At 43.1% G+C, this 16070-nt stretch overlaps 1 protein-coding gene across 3 annotated transcripts in view; it reads left to right on the top strand.

The window, feature by feature from the left end:
- The first annotated feature begins 2967 nt into the window (after nucleotides 1–2967).
- The window catches only part of LOC106814147, a 16057-nt gene continuing 2954 nt past the window's right edge, over nucleotides 2968–16070 (top strand). The window contains exons 1-11 of one of the 3 annotated variants that reach the window (XM_014818438.1): nucleotides 2968–3032; nucleotides 5440–5497; nucleotides 8372–8461; nucleotides 8716–8877; nucleotides 9465–9755; nucleotides 11480–11655; nucleotides 11882–11934; nucleotides 12202–12297; nucleotides 12928–13384; nucleotides 13789–13946; nucleotides 14128–15160. In XM_014818438.1, coding sequence (XP_014673924.1) covers nucleotides 5468–5497; nucleotides 8372–8461; nucleotides 8716–8877; nucleotides 9465–9755; nucleotides 11480–11655; nucleotides 11882–11934; nucleotides 12202–12297; nucleotides 12928–13384; nucleotides 13789–13946; nucleotides 14128–15160 — 2546 coding nt within the window. In that variant the 5' untranslated portion in view covers nucleotides 2968–3032; nucleotides 5440–5467. Of the gene's footprint in view, nucleotides 3033–5439; nucleotides 5498–8371; nucleotides 8462–8715; nucleotides 8878–9464; nucleotides 9756–11479; nucleotides 11656–11881; nucleotides 11935–12201; nucleotides 12298–12927; nucleotides 13385–13788; nucleotides 13947–14106; nucleotides 15161–16070 lie in introns of all 3 variants that reach the window. The other 2 variants (XM_014818440.1, XM_014818439.1) reach the window with 2 other exon arrangements.

The raw sequence follows: 16070 nt of genomic DNA, 5'->3' as shown, positions 1-16070 counted from the left end.
TTATTGAAACATTTTATTTACGAACCATGTCCGAAGGATGTGCGTTGTGCCTTTTGAAGCAGGAACTGTCCAATTCATATTTTTTTTTTTTTTTTAATTAACGGGAAACGGTAACTACACCTATATTTTTGGCCTTACTACCAAAGTCTAAATGCTTCTTTACTCTTTGACTCTGTAACCTATTATTAATATTAGTAATAATCTCCGGTAAATGTTGTTCAATTGCTCCTCTGAAACACACAAGTACACCACGCGCACGACGCTTTCCACAAACAATAAAACCATTTTGTTGTTGTTTATGAAGCTCTCTAGTCTACTAGTAGAGCTCATAGGGTCTATGTCCCCCAGGGTACTACCCTGATAACTATCTGATATGATAATAGGGTTAGGGTTAGGGAGTAGGCATAGGCGACTCCCTAGATACAATAATGTAACCCAACACAAGAGTAGGGTTACAACGCGATCCTATTCTTTTCTTTGGAGGAGCCCACGAGTGATTCACTCAGGGCGGTTTTATGGTGCGTTTTTCGAGACTAGAACTTCCAAACTGGGTTCATTCTAAACACGAACCTTTCTCCGCTATCCTTGGACTTACTATGTACCACAATACTATGTATTAAACTAATATAACCTGTTACAAAATTTCGAAGCGACGAGCGGCGATATTTCGAGCACCATTTCTGGTGACCTGTGACGCTGGCTTTCCCAATCTGCATAGGGATCGGCAAACTTCGGTCAGCTTTAGCAGTGCGCTGCGAGCCCTCCGATTGGTCGGTGAAAGATAAGCGCCACATCCACGTGCTATTTCTCAGGCCGATCGTTATGCACATTGGGAAAGCCAGCGTCACAGGTCACCAGAAATGGCGCTCGAAATATTGCCGCTCGTCGCTTCGAAATTTTGTAAGAGGTTATATTAGTTTCATACAGAGTATTGTGATACATAGTAAGTCCCAGGATAGCAGAGAAAGGTTCGTGTTTAGAATATACCCAGTTTGGAAGTTCTAGTCTTGAAAAACGCACCATAAAACCGCCCTGAGTGAATCACTGAAGGACTCCTCCAAAGAAAAGAATAGGCTATACCGGTATACCGGAACGTACCCTGGCAGTACCCTGGGGGACATAGACCCTCTCAGCACTAGTACTAGTAGCAGGTAGCAGTGCTAGGGAGGTAGGTTTACTGCAGAGAGCAAGTAGTATCACTATCAGTGCGTAAATGCCGCGCGCAAATACGCACATACATTTCAGGGCCGTAGCACAGGAACATCACGGCAAATTATCGCGCGTAGCAATGGTGAGAAACAGTCGGAAACGGGCGAGTAGTGTCGCTTAAACGCAGTTTTTTCCACACTTCCTGTAAAGTGACATAATGTTTCTGGGTGGAAATGAACAAACAACACCTTCAAGAACACCCCTGTTGATTTTAAAGGGCCTACCCCCCACATTTACGAAAATGACATATGCCTCAACCTGGACATCATCTCTAGCCTTGAACCCAAGCCCAAGGCGGTGTTGTGGCTAGTCTTGACGTCATAGGACCTACGACGTACCTGCGTTCTAGCATTGTGGACTTTCAGCAATTTGGTAACGAAGATAATGCTTCTTTACTCTTTGACTCTGTAACCTATTATTAATATTAGTAATAATCTCCGGTAAATGTTGTTCAATTGCTCCTCTGAAACACACAAGTGCACCACACGCACGACGCTTTCCACAAACAATAAAACCGGTTTTTTGTTGTTTATGAAGCGCTCTAGTCTACTAGTAGCGCTCATAGGGTCTATGTCCCCCAGGGTACTGCCGGAACGTACCCTGGGTACGGTCCGGTATACCGGAACGTACCCTGGTAACTATCTGATATGATAATAGGGTTAGGGTTAGGGAGTAGGCGTAGGCGACTCCCTAGATACAATAATGTAACCCAACACAAGAGTAGGGTTACAACGCGAGCCTATATTCTTTTCTTTGGAGGAGCCCCTGAAGGATACGCGCCACATCCACGTGCTATTTCTCAGGCCGATCGCTATGCACATTGGGAAAGCCAGCGTCACAGGTCACCAGAAATGGCGCTTGAAATATCGCCGCTCGTCGCTTCGAAATTTTGTAAGAGGTTATATTAGTTTCATACAGAGTATTGTGATACATAGTAAGTTCCAGGATAGCAGATAAAGATTCGTGTTTAGAATATACCCAGTTTGGAAGTTCTAGTCTTGAAAAACGCACCATAAAACCGCCCTGAGTGAATCACTAAAGGGCTCCTCCAAAGAAAAGAATGGGCTATACCGGTATACCGGAACGTACTCTGGCAGTACGTACCCTGGGGGACATATACCCTCTCAGCACTAGTAGCAGGTAGCAGTGCTAGGGAGGTAGGTTTACTGCGGAGAGCAAGTAGTATCAGTGCGTAAATGCCGCGCGCAATATAACGCGCGAGTAGTGTCGCTTAAACGCAGTTTTTTCCACACTTCCTGTAAAGTGACATAATGATTAATGTTTCTGGGTGGAAATGAACAAACACCTTCAAGAACACCCCTGTTGATTTTAAAGGGCCTACCCCCCACATTTACGAAAATGACATATGTCTCAATCTGGACATCATCTCTATGTCCTCTATCCTTGAACCCAAGCCCAAGGCGGTGTTGTGGCTAGTCTTGACGTCATATAGGACCTACGAGTACGACGTACCTGCGTTCTAGCATTGTGGACTTTCAGCAATTTGGTAACGAAGAGAGAGTTTCGGCCTCTATCAATCTCAGCGACAGCAAATTTTGATATCTCTAATATGCGAGGCTCATTTTCGTTGGTGTCTGAAATTCCTCCTGCAAGTTTGTGTGCAGAAGTCACGAGTAATTGAACCGCAAGCAGCAAAGCAAAACAACACAGGCGTTCCATTTTGTTCTAAGCATAAACTGGGAAAGCCAGCTGAGTGTCGCTAGTGTCGCTCTAATATTTTTGTACATTACTGACACCAGGTGGCATTGGCGCTGGCTTCGTGGTCGTCAGAAAACTTCTGTTGTTCTCTCCAAACTACGCTGGTAAGTATTAAATTTTTAGTAGTAATCAATTATCAAAGCGTGTGTTTTATTGAAGTGTGTTGCCACTTATACTAATTCTACTTTTGTAATAAATAGGCCTACCCGTCTTGAATAAGGCTGATACTTGTTTTAATTCGTGTGTTGGCTGGCACAAATGAAATGATATACACAGGAGAATGTCAACAATGTAATTGCTGACGCGTACGATTATACTTTATAGGCCTACGCACGAGATGGCAATGGAATTTACAACCAAAGTTTTAATGTTTCTCGCCTCTCTTTTTCCTATTATTAGTAATAACTTCCTGTCAATGATGTTCAAATGCTCCCCTGACTCACTCTGTAACGCCCAAGTAAGTTCACTCAATCCTAGTTTGGGACCCAGCCCTCATTTTCGCAAATGTTCCATACTAAGCCGGGTGCTAAACTAGAATTGCGCCCACAAGCTCAGTGTTCACCACACTCGCATCACTGTGCACTAACAACAAAAATATAGAGCAGGTGGGAAAGCGTGAGTGCCAAATTCGCACAGCACTTGCTTCCTTGAACCCCATCGCAGCACAAATACACAACCAATCACCTCCATTTTTGTAGCCATTCTGCCCCAGGGCTCGAGTTTTACCACAGCACCGACGACCAGTGCCGAGTTTAGCCTCCTTACTTGACGCCGTACCATGCTCAGTAAGTCGTAGACCAATAAATTGTGCCCCAGAAATCGTTATAAAATGATGGTGCTATGGTACTTATAGGATAGCATCAGATTACAAAAATGTCTCTATAGCGAGCGTATAGGGTTAGATTTGGGTTAGCGTTAGCATTGGAATTTGCCAGGGGTGATTGGATGTGGTGCACTAGTGGCATATTCTATCTCATAGCATTTTTAAACTTTTGGGTACTGTTCGCACGTTTAATGTAAATCTTGGTATTGAAACTTTTATCTAGCTCTACCATAGCTATAATAACGCAGCCCTGAGATATATGACAATGCTGGGAGATCTCACGGTTACCCCAAACAGTTTTATTACAGTTCTTATACCCCATACAGACTACGAAAGTTAGCACGCGTCAGACGCGCGTTAACTTAGCACGCGCTAGCTCTAGTACTATAGCCCGCGTTCGATAAACTGCCGCAGGCCGCGTTCGATAAACTGCCGCAGTCTGCCTGCGGCAGTTTATCGAACGCGGGCTATAGTACTAGAGCTAAGCACGCGCTAACTAGGAGCATACAGACTGCATATTTGACGGTTGACCCTACTTTAAATGAGTCACCAGTTCTCCCACCGCTCAGTTCCCTGCTCACCACGTCACCCTGCAGACAGCGAGGTACAGCGAGCATGCGTGCGAGCGAGCGTACGTGACTTAAATAAGGCTATGCGCATGCACAATTGCGAAACTTAACGCGCGTTAGGCACCGATTGCGTACAGACACAGAGTTGCAGCGGGATAACTTGGTGCACACCAAGATAGCCTGCTTCGTAAGGGGGGCTAACTTGGAGCAGGCCAGCACGTATTTGGAGCGGGATAGCGTGTACACACTGCAATTTTTAGCGCGCGTTAGACTACGCTAACGTGCGCTAGTTTAGTGCCATATAAAATTCGTAGCCTGTACGGGGTATTAATTGCTGTGCTTCCTTGAAAATCTCAATGATATCCACAGCACTAAATTTCTGCGGCTGCCCTGTTTGATTTGCCTCCACACCCTGTTCATAAATTCCTTGTGTACGTGTACCCTAATACCTAAGGTAGTAATTGTACTGGTCCCCCTCCCACTTAGTTGTGTCCTAAAATTTCAGTTTACATCAAAAGCAATACACTTGGCCTAACAAGTTGTCATATATGCCCTTCTTGTCAATTTCCTGTCCATAATTTTACTTTGAAAACGTGATCGTAGAATGTACTCTAATAATCAATGTAGTACTTTATGAAATTTCATCTATAGGCATTACTACGAAACAGTGCAGATTTTGTGCGCTTGGGACAGATTGACCATACTAAGCACAGAAATGATGAAATCCAAGGTCCACCTCTTGTGAGCTTTTAGTGTCTACAAAGATCTGATAGCAACTAGTTGTGATCGTAGAATTGGTCAATTAAAAAAAAAAAAAAACCCTATAGGTAGAATTACTTTGATTTTAGCATAAAATAAAGAATCATGTCCTTCACGCCATGGGCATGTGTGGCTGCTGTGGCAGCAAGATAATGGAACTTTGATCATACAAAACAGATGATTCGCTCACAGTAATCACACCCTTTTCTCCATATTTTTAATTACGTTGATTTTTACAATAGTAGTGCAGGTTGATAGTATGCAAATTTTTTATTCTCATTTTCACAGAGATTTGTAAGCATTTTAATGTTTAATTGCAGATGAGTTTGTTATTGGTAATGTCTTTCATATTTTTTACAGTTTGGAATACTTGAAACATTGATACAAAATGGCTGAAGTACTGAACAGTGAGTTTTTGGTAAGTGTGCACTGTTAAATAAAAATACATTTGTTTGTGTAATTCGACTTTAATGAAATGCAATAAATAGCAGCACATCAAAAACACTATCAAATATATTTTGCTATATACTAAATACAAAATATCAGCTAAATTGTAAATAGACAAAAATAAGGTCACAATTTCCAACTAAATTCAATTTTGAACATGTTGCATACAAATTTCTCTTTACTAAAAAACACATTATTCATTGATAAATGATAGTTTTGCTATTTACAGAAAAGGTGTCTTATAGCACTATTGAAGCAAGGTTAATAATTAATTAATTAATTAACAAAGGAAAATGGATATAACTTCACAATCCACCTTTTGGATACATCTAACCAGATTAGTGGAATGTAGGAATTTGTAACATGGCACGGTTTAAGCAAGCCAACTTTTAGTATAGATGTTCCTGGAATTGATACAAATCATGTTCATAGTAGTTTTTGAAAAAGATTGCTAAATGGACATCATTTTATGGATACATCTTCATTAGACTATAATAGACTTTCAGGATTCCTCTCTGTAGAAATCCTGCCAACAGTGCAGCTTAACGCTAACTGGTTATTTCACAAGCTAACTATACCTGCAGTATCACTTTTATTATAAAAAAAAACAATTAACAAATGTGTGATGGTTGCTTAGGTACTGTTAACTAAACATGACTAGACGTGATGCGGCCATGATGCCGAGGCGCGCCGAGGATTGACACTTTGTGTCTTCCAATCACAGCCTACGTTGCACCCGTCTTTTATATTTTTAAATATGGGGACCCATTGGACCATCAAATCGCCGATCTCAGGAACTAGGGCATTCTGCTATGTTAGAACGGTTTCCTACGATACAAAATCATATATTAGTTTGCCACAAATACGAAAATAACATGCTGTTTAGCGCACTGTGCTACTTCCTTCTGTTGAATTTTCACATCTCCGTAATCAGAATAAGCCTCCGCTTTCTTCGTTGATGGACAGGAATGGGGCGTCACCGACGTGACCAGTTACTGTGCCTACTGTCTTTCGCCAGCCTGTTTACTTGTCGTAAATAATGAAATGTCTGGCCGATGCATTTCGAATCGAAGTGGAAAATGTTCGACATTTTCACTCGCTGTCGGAAGTAAACGAGTGCGTCATTCATTGAACATTGAAGTTTTTCTTCAAATTAAATAATTCCGAAAATCCTTAACCGCACTACTCGATTGTTTTAGCCAATGAACGTAGCTGTGTGTGTGACGTCTTGCCCGCGCGCTTTATGCTTGGCTTAGCGGGCCTCGAAATGGATATCGGAGGCAGATACCTCGCAACACGCGTGTTTGTTTACATATAGCTTTGTGACGTACGGTGTTCGGGAGTTCTGCGATGATAACCTCGTAATTCCATGGAACATTTTACCAACTTAGTGGTGTCAGTTAGTGACACGGATATGTCACAGTAAGTACTAACCGTATATGTTTCACATACGTTCACCTATTTTGCACACAGGCGGTCGATCATTGTGAAAAATTGTGTGAATATTTATTTTTATTGAGACATTCCAAGTGCCTGTGCTTTCAACAGTCTTGTACGTCAATGCACGTGCGTCAAGAGCCACAAACTCAACACAATTTCATCTCTGTTATTGTTGACGCCTGAATGCGTGATTGATCAGGGAGGGGGTGCATGTAAGAGGAAGACATTTTCTTTGGGGTTCCGAAAAACACAATTCCACTTGACAATTTCATGGGCCATTTCAATTGGAAGCTCTGCATAATGGACCCCCAACAAGCCCTTTGACTGACTAGTCAAGAAATTCAAAGGTCTGTATATTGCTCTTATTTAGAACAAAGTCTTCATTGTTATCTTCTAAAACTACAGACCATCTGCTGACCGCTGTGGAGACGTGCGCCGGGCTTCGAATTTGGCACACGTCTCCACTGCGGACAATGCTTCATACTTGAACATCCCCGCGGTCGCGTGCGCATATCCCGCGGAACTGCGCGTCTCATCCGCGCGCAGCGCTCAGGATCAACAGCAAAGCTGTGCCACGCAATCTTGTATCATGTCTCTCTGGATTTCAAGCATCATGGTATAACAACAAACTTGTGCATAAATATATGCATTTACTTTTCATAAACTACACTAATGTTGTAACCAATAGGTAGGAGTGAGAATTCATGTGATGTTAAGAATGTATGTACACCAGTCTAGCCTATATACATGTGTTATCTGTAGGAACGGGCAGGGTCTTATATGCGCATTGGGAAGTACATGCCAGTTTGCTAGAGCATGACAAGCGTGAACTGTTTAAAGGTGTGCTGGTAAGCCTGGTATGGTATGTGCATGGGTCTGCACCATTTCACAAAGCTGTAACTGGTTTTCCTACGTCTGCTGTATGTATATATGAATCACGGAAAAAGAAAGCATGTTTCCTGTTCATATATGATGACTGGTAAAAAAATCAATGTATGATATTCTTATGCGAGCAGTAATGTTCATAACTGCGTGTGTTTAATATTAATGACAGTGGTACATACGCACACTGTTCGATAAAGATTTATGGCCCTCAATGATACTGTGTTTACCACTGTCCTCAACTCATGCTGCTTGCATGAATCTGTACCTGTTACATGGCCAATGTGTTTTATGGAAACCATACAGCTCCTCGTCATTGCATAGCATTGTTTCATATAAGATGGCACATTTTTAAGGCTTCAGTGTTTGAGAGCGATAGGTTTGTGTTTTGCTGCCGATGCGTTCATATTTCGTGAGTTAATGAGTAATTTTGCTAGAGTGCTCATAGTGCACACTCGGTCTGCGTTAATCATTTATTCTGCTGAACTTGCTTATGAACATATAATAACTTGGAATGTTTCAGGAACTGACGCGTGATGAGAAAGAAGCATTTATTAATCGTCGTGTGGAAATGATACGACTAAAAAACGAGAACCTTAAGAAAAGACACGAGGTATGTCAGAATTTTAATTTTTATTATGTAAATGCTTTATTTCAATATTTCATTAATGTATAAATATTTTGTAGGCATACATGATACCAGGCTTTTGAAGTGTACAGCAAAGCTCGTGAATTGAATCAAAAGTTTATTGGTGTTAATACACTCTAGATTGAATGTGATTGGTTGTTTGAAATGAAATTATAGGATGGATTTCACACTCATGTTATCTCTATGCAAAACTCAATGTGTTTGCCTACATTTATTAGGAAATTGAACGTGACAAGCAGAATGCAGAGCAGCTCAGCAAGTTGGCACCACATCGACATAGCGATGAAGTGCGAGTGAGCCCACCGAAGCAATCAGCCGGAATTGGTCGTGGCCGGCGACTGGCTGAACGCAGCAAGCAAGCTAAAGAGCTTAAGTCACGGGTAACCACAGTTCTCCTGGTTTTATTATTGATTAGTGATTACGAAATAGCGCTGGTGCGTATGCTCTAAATTTGTTCATGTAAAATTATAGCTGTTCAAATTTATGTTCGCAAATTTACAATTTCAACACTTGAAATTATTAAAGATTTTTATATAGAAATCACACATTGTATTTACACTCTTAGTTTCCTCTACAAATTCATGGTAATGTCATTGTAGTGCCTGGTTTGTACTAGAGAGAAAATTTCATGTTTGGCAATGATAATAACAGAATGTGAGAGGTGCACAGATGTGCATATTAGATGTTATCAGAAGCGTATAATGACAAATAATAATGACAATTTGACATATAATGACAATTTAACATGACAATTTTATAATGACATATTTGACAAATAATGACAATTTGTCATTATACGCTCCTGATGTTATGCATGTCTCAACTCTGTATGGAGAACCAGTCTCCTGTTCTACTGACGTGTTTTTGAATATTTACATGTACATGCAATATTAAGCCAAAAATTTTGTAGAGATTTTTGGCAGATTCGCCCTGATTGGCTGATGACACTTGGTGTACATTTTGTCAGCAACACGAACCAAAGCGCAGGGAGTATGAGAGGGATCGGTCGCCACAGCAACGCGATGCGCAGCCTCCTCGGCACAATCACAGATATGCTCCAGACACAGATGACACCGGCGCGCCGCCACCTGACCCCTCGTTCAACTTCCTCGCTGATCCTGGTCGCCATGGAGGGTTTCGGAAACACGGTGGCCCAACGAGACAGGAGGGCAGCAGGAGGCACATCAGCAACTGGGGTGGAACGAATTTTGGCAACGTGAAGCAGAACATTAATAGGATGAAGGAGCGAGAGGATTACGTACGTTCTGCTTGTTGTAGTTGTTAGTCACCATTTAGCGGTCGTTCACAATTATTTTCACAAGCGTGCAAACCGTACGCTGGGGGGAGGGGGTCAATGCCCGCCGTACGCTTTCAGCATTTCCGAAAAATGTCGATCCATTTCCCGCGCCGCACGCCCCAGCCGGCATCGCGTGCATCCTCACGGCGCGAAGCGCCGACCCCCGGCCGGCCCACGCACCGCACGGGCCCGCTGAACGAACGAACCGAGCTAGTTAGCTAGCAGCCAAGTGCAGTGTAAACAACCGGCACGATAGCGGGTAATAGTTCTAGCCGCGCTGGTGACCTGGATCAATTGTTCCAGGGTTTGCATGTAATTCATATACATGTATCTCTATGTAGAATAGTGTGAAAAAAAATCTACATTTTTTTTCGTACACTTAGGGGGGAAGGGGGTTGGTCTCGAAAAAGTGTACTCTTTGTACACTTATGAAAATGTTGATAATTGTGAATGGCCCCTTAATTTGTGTGTAATTCATTGGTTAAATTGACCAAGTCACGAATTTTCTATGGTGTATATTTATAAAATCTTTGTTGCAATTTTTTTACATGAAAAGTAAGTACTAACGGCACTAAATGTATCCTCAAGTTCTTACCCGATAAGATTGTTTTTAAACTAGTTAAAAATCCTAAAAATCTGGGCGATTTGATATATTGATCACAATATTAAATCAAGAGCCCATTAACCCCAGAGCGTACAACGCTGAAATAGGAAAACCATGGTGTCGTTTCAGCCAAATTAATAAAGTTTACCTACCTTATTTTGAGACTTCTCTACCGGAATATTATGCAGGAGTCCTAGCTAGCCAATATAAGATCAACCGCTTGTCTCTACGATGTTCCTATGCCAAGATATAAAGCGATAAAATCAGTCACTAAACGCGGGGTAGGCGTGTTACTGTGTGATATGGCGCTAGGATTACCTAGAAGTACTCGATTTTTATCGCTTTATATCTCGGCATAGGAACATCGTAGAGACAAGCGGTTGATCTTATATTGGCTAGCTATGACTCCTGCATAATATTCCGGTAGAGAAGTATCAAAATAAGGTAGGTAAACTTTATTAATTTTGCTGAAACTACACCATGGTTTTCCTATTTCAGCGTTGTACGCTCTGGGGTTAATGGGCTCTTGATTAAATGCTTGCTATGGGCTATGTATGAGTCACGAGTGTTTGTTCACATCGAACGGAATACCACAATAGGAAGTATAATGCAGCAATTTGACCATAAAAAGTGAACAGAATCACTTACATTTTGTGAAAAAGTGGACAGAATTCTTTTACTTTTAATATTTATGGTGATATAATCACGTTAAGGGTGGCTGTTTAGCTGCTGGTCAACGAGGTTCGACGACTTCCCTCCATTTTTTTCAGTATCATGTGGGGGAGAAAAACTATGTATTACTAATTCATACTTGATTCCTCTCGTGTGTGCATAGGAAATGTGGTCATGGCTATCTACAACATAAAAACCTTTAGGGTCGATTAAATTTATGATTTGAAGTTTTTCGTATTTAACGGTGGAACAGTACTATAGATGTGCATGCGTGCGGGCACGTACGGTTTGTGTGATGTATAACTTGTACATGTTCCTGCACTGCTAACATTGGATCTAACACTATGCCAATGCTGGCTACAAGCTGGACCCTAAAATAACACTGTATAACATGCTTGCTATTTAACAGAAGTCGGGAAGAGATGGCCCAAAGTCCAAGCGTGAGTTAGAGTTGAGCATGACAGGAAGAGAAAGACAGGAGTACGAGTCATGGAAAGCAGAACGTGACAGGGTAGATCTTGAGCGGTTAAATCGTCATGAGCGTTCAGGCAAACGTGAATGGGATAAAGAGAAAGTCGCCATTGTGTGAGTACATTTTGGCATTTATGTTATGCAGGTAGGACTATACCATGAAAAGCTTTTTTTCAAATCTTAGTGAAACCTTAGTATGTTGCTTCTAATGGAACCCAATAACGTTTTATCATCCATTCAAAATTACCTAAGATAGAAGGTAACAGGCATGTTCATACTTGCATATTCTGAAAGGAGTACATCTGTGATTTAATTTAGTCATGTACTGATTTCTTGGCAGTGATGACGTAGCTGACAAACAGAAGCCACAGCAAGAGTTTCAGCACAGAAGAGGTAGGTGTCTTTGACCCCCCTGATGCAAATACAATTTTATTGTATGCAATTCAATACTACACCCAGGTGGGTACTGCTGGTGATAGGGAAGGCCAATGCAATATCACATCAAGTGTGAAATAGAGACTTCTGTAGAGATATATTCTACATTTCTTGTGTCACCCAAAGATTTCTTCTATATTAAACAATGGCATCTTTGATCCATCAGCGAGCCATCCATCCAAAGCCGTCAGTGTTCTCACAGGTATAAATGTGTTCAATTACTAGGTGGTCCTACCCAACACAGAACTGGTCGTGTTGGCAGTGGCCGTATTGTAATCAAGGATGGTGATTCCCCCGCCCGTCACCGTGACGTTGAGACAGGTAGAGAACCTGGTCACAGAGGGTGCATTAACCACAGCATGTGTTTTTGGTGCACATATTGCCATCAAGAATTACGTGGTTGGCATGATATGCAGTCGCTTATGGAATACTAATCCAATTATTTTATTTGGTGCTTGATTTATGTATAACTATTGGTGGAGATGGAGAGTGTTTCATCATCAGGAGCTAGATAGTAGCAAATTAGCAGGTCTACTATTATCTAACACCTGGTGTGCATGAAGTCAGTGTAGTACATACAGTTACAACATGTACAGACAGCTACATATACGTTGTATACTGTATTTCACATGACATAATTTCATCAGTTACATAAATAGTTACCTTCCTTGGTGTAAAAACTAATGGCTATTAACATGATTAATATTTACATGCTCGTTTACAATAACATCATTTTGTTCACTGGTTCCTTTAGGAGTATGATAGTCGTTGCTAACCTGCTTATGATGAAATCATCTGGAGATTGTGTTTATGCATCATAACTTGCAAAACTCTGAACAGATGTTAGTTTTATTAATTAATGTGCTAAGTAGATCCATCTTGTGAACCAACCTACTGGATGATAAGTTGAGAGAACTTACTGGTAATGCTTTCAATTGAATATAAATGCAGATTACGGGAGCAGTGGTGTGTCGCAAGTCGACACGAAAAAAGATGTCCAGCAGCATGAAGTTAGCCATTCACGGAGAAGAAGAAAGGACGAGCCACACTACGCATCTAGAAATAATGATGAGAGCCGTAGAACCAAGGCAAGGGAGAGCGGTGCGGCATACCCTGCGACCCACTTCAAAAGTGTTGAAAGTCCCACACCAACAGGCATTGATAGATCTACCCCAGATCAGAGAAATAGTGATGTGAGGCATGCATCTCAAGTGGGCAAAGAAGATGTCTGGCAGTCTCCCCCTAAGGGTGGGAGCACTCTACATGCTGCTGTGGGTAGCCATTGGCCTTCAAAAGTTTCCATGAAGATGTCGGAGGTCGTTGTGACACCTAGTAATGCTAGCCAGCCAGCTGAAGAAGTTCTAGACGAGGAGGTTGATGATGGTGAAGTACCACAAAATACAGACAGGCAAGCAATTATAAAGCTTTGATGTGAAAGCTTATATATATCCGTAACTGCAAAATTTAATTAATTTCATTACCCACACATGTAATTTACTAACTTATAACAAACATTAATCATGTTTTCAAAATTTCACACTCCTTGAGACTAAGCCTCCTAAATATATAAAACTATGTAGTTAATAAAATTAGGATGAACTGTTTGAAATAAATATTCAAATTCACTACGTAAAAATACAACAGCCGTGATGACAAGATCTTCCTAGTTTACTATGGTTAAAACCATACTGTTACATTACATTTTTTATACATACCTAACCATAAAATATTTCAACTAATTTTGTTGATGCTTGTCAAGTCGGAAACAACCATTCTAAAAAGTTGCTCAAAGTAATTTATATTTCGTGGCAGGAATATCATGACTGAAGAAGACCAGATAGTTATTTGCATCAGCAATAACCTTGTGGGGAAGCTGACATCCAGGGAGCAGCGCACTGCCAAGAACAGGGAACGCAGACTGAAGGCCAGGGCCAAAAAGGCCAGTAGTCGGAGCTCTGTATCTTCTTCAAGTAAGGACACAAATCAATTACGATTTTGTAAGAGTGAGTGGCCGCACGTACATGCCTGTAGCTTCCTGTCTTTATTATTGTTAAATATTGCCCCGTAAGTTTATACTTGGTGCATGGTCAGGTATTGTCTGGTATAGAATGTCAGTTAGTGTTTTGTAAGGCTTCCATAATCTATGTTCAGGTGGTGAACTTGAAGAGGGAAGAGCTGGTGACCCTTTTGATCGAGAGGAAAGGGACTCAGCAGACGAGGACGTTCAGGGCATACAATCTGACAAGGTCACTAAGAATCAACCGAGTGGCAAGCGTGCTGATCAAGGAGTGGAATGTTCAAGAAAGCTGAATGGTGAACCGCTCGAGGATGATGAAGATCAGTGGGAGGACGCCACGAACACCAGCGGCTCTCTCGACTTGTCCGGCCGTAGTGAGGAACCGCCTTGCATCGAAGCCACAGCTCCTCAAACTCCCACTACACCGCAACGTATGAAAACTCCCGAGGCTCGCGTTCCTGTGCCTGACTGGGCTGCTGCCATGGAATCTCCACGGTCGTCAGTGGGAGACTCCCCTCAGCAGTACCCGGCTGTGGGCAGTGACGATACAGCACAGCTTTACGGGGAGATCGTTAAGGCTGAACGTGGGGAGGCCGAGGCTAATGCATGTGTAGAAGGAAACCCAGTAACAGTAGCAACAGGTTTGCTGACTGATGAACCAGCAGTTGTGAGTGGCTCAGAGGCACTGTCAGCACAGATGCCTCTGGGTGATTCCCTGAAGACTGGAATGCCAGGGGCAAATATTCTGGAGACAGAGACACCAATAGCAGAAGTTATGGGAAATTGTACACCTAAGAGTGATGCTCCAGAGACTAGGATGCCTCAGGGCAATGTTTTGGAATCTGGAACACCTAAGGGTGATGTTCTGGAGATTGAAATACATGAGGGTGATGATGCAGAGACTATGGCATCGGAAGGTGATGCTGCAGAGACTGGGGCACCTGAGTGTGATGTTGCAGAGACTGGGGCACCTGAGGGTGATGTTGCAGAGACTGGGGCACCTGGGGGTGATGCTGCAGAGACTGGGGCACCTGAGAGTGATGCTGCAGAGACTGGGGCACCTGAGAGTGATGCTGCAGAGACTGGGGCACCTGAGAGTGATGTTGCAGAGTGTGTGGCACCTGAGAGTGATTCTGCGGAGACTGGGGCACCTGAGTGTGATGCTGCAGAGACTGGGTCACCTGAGAGGGATGCTGCCGAGACTATCACCTCAGTGCCCCAGTCCCTCGCCCACATTCCCTCTCAGGTGCCCAAGTTCCTGCAGCATCCCTCATCAGGTGCCCCATCTCTGCAAACATCAGCCCTCAGGCTCCCGCAGATCTCGCAGAATCACTCTCAGGTGCCACAGCACTCCACGCATCTCTCTCAGGTGCCCCAGTCTCTCAGCAATCAACTTCTCAGGTGCCCCACTCCTGCAACATCACTCTCAGGTGCCCAGTCTCTCGGCACACAAACCTTCCGATCCACCTCTGCACATCCCCTCAGGTACCTCCCAGTCTCCTGCAACATGCACGCCTCAGTGTGCCCCACCTCTCACATCACCCTCAGGTGCCCCCCAAAGGTCCCCCCCTCTGCAGCATCACCCTCAGGTTCCCCAGTCTCGCAGCAATTCACCTGCTCAAGGTGCCCAGTCTCGTCAGCATCACGTTTTGTGCATAATATCTCCAGCATCAGCACCTCAGGTGCCCCAGCGTCTCTTCCTGCAACCTCACACTCCAGGTGCCACACTCTCTGCAACATCTCTCTCAGGTTCCCCCAGTCTCTGCACATCACCGCAGCGTGCCCCAGGTTCTGCAGCATCACTCCTCATGTGACCACAGTCCTGAAGCATCACCGCCCCAGGTGCCCTCCACAGTCTCTCGAACATCACCTCAGTGCCCCAGTCTCTGAACATCCAGCTCTCTCAGGATGCCCCAGTTTCTACAGCATTCCACTGCTCAGGTGCCCTGCCAGTTTCCTACAGCAATCACTTCTCAGGTGCGCGCAGTCTGCGCAGCATCATTCTCAGGTGCCCCGAAGTCTCTGTCAGCATCACTCTCAGGGTGCCAGTTCTACCGCATTGACTCCTCAGGTGCCC

The sequence above is a fragment of the Priapulus caudatus genome, unplaced genomic scaffold, assembly GCF_000485595.1.
Source record: "Priapulus caudatus unplaced genomic scaffold, Priapulus_caudatus-5.0.1 Scaffold876, whole genome shotgun sequence".
In the NCBI taxonomy this organism is placed as follows: Eukaryota; Metazoa; Priapulida; class Priapulimorpha; order Priapulimorphida; family Priapulidae; genus Priapulus; species Priapulus caudatus.
This window is presented reverse-complemented; position numbering and strand designations above follow the sequence as displayed.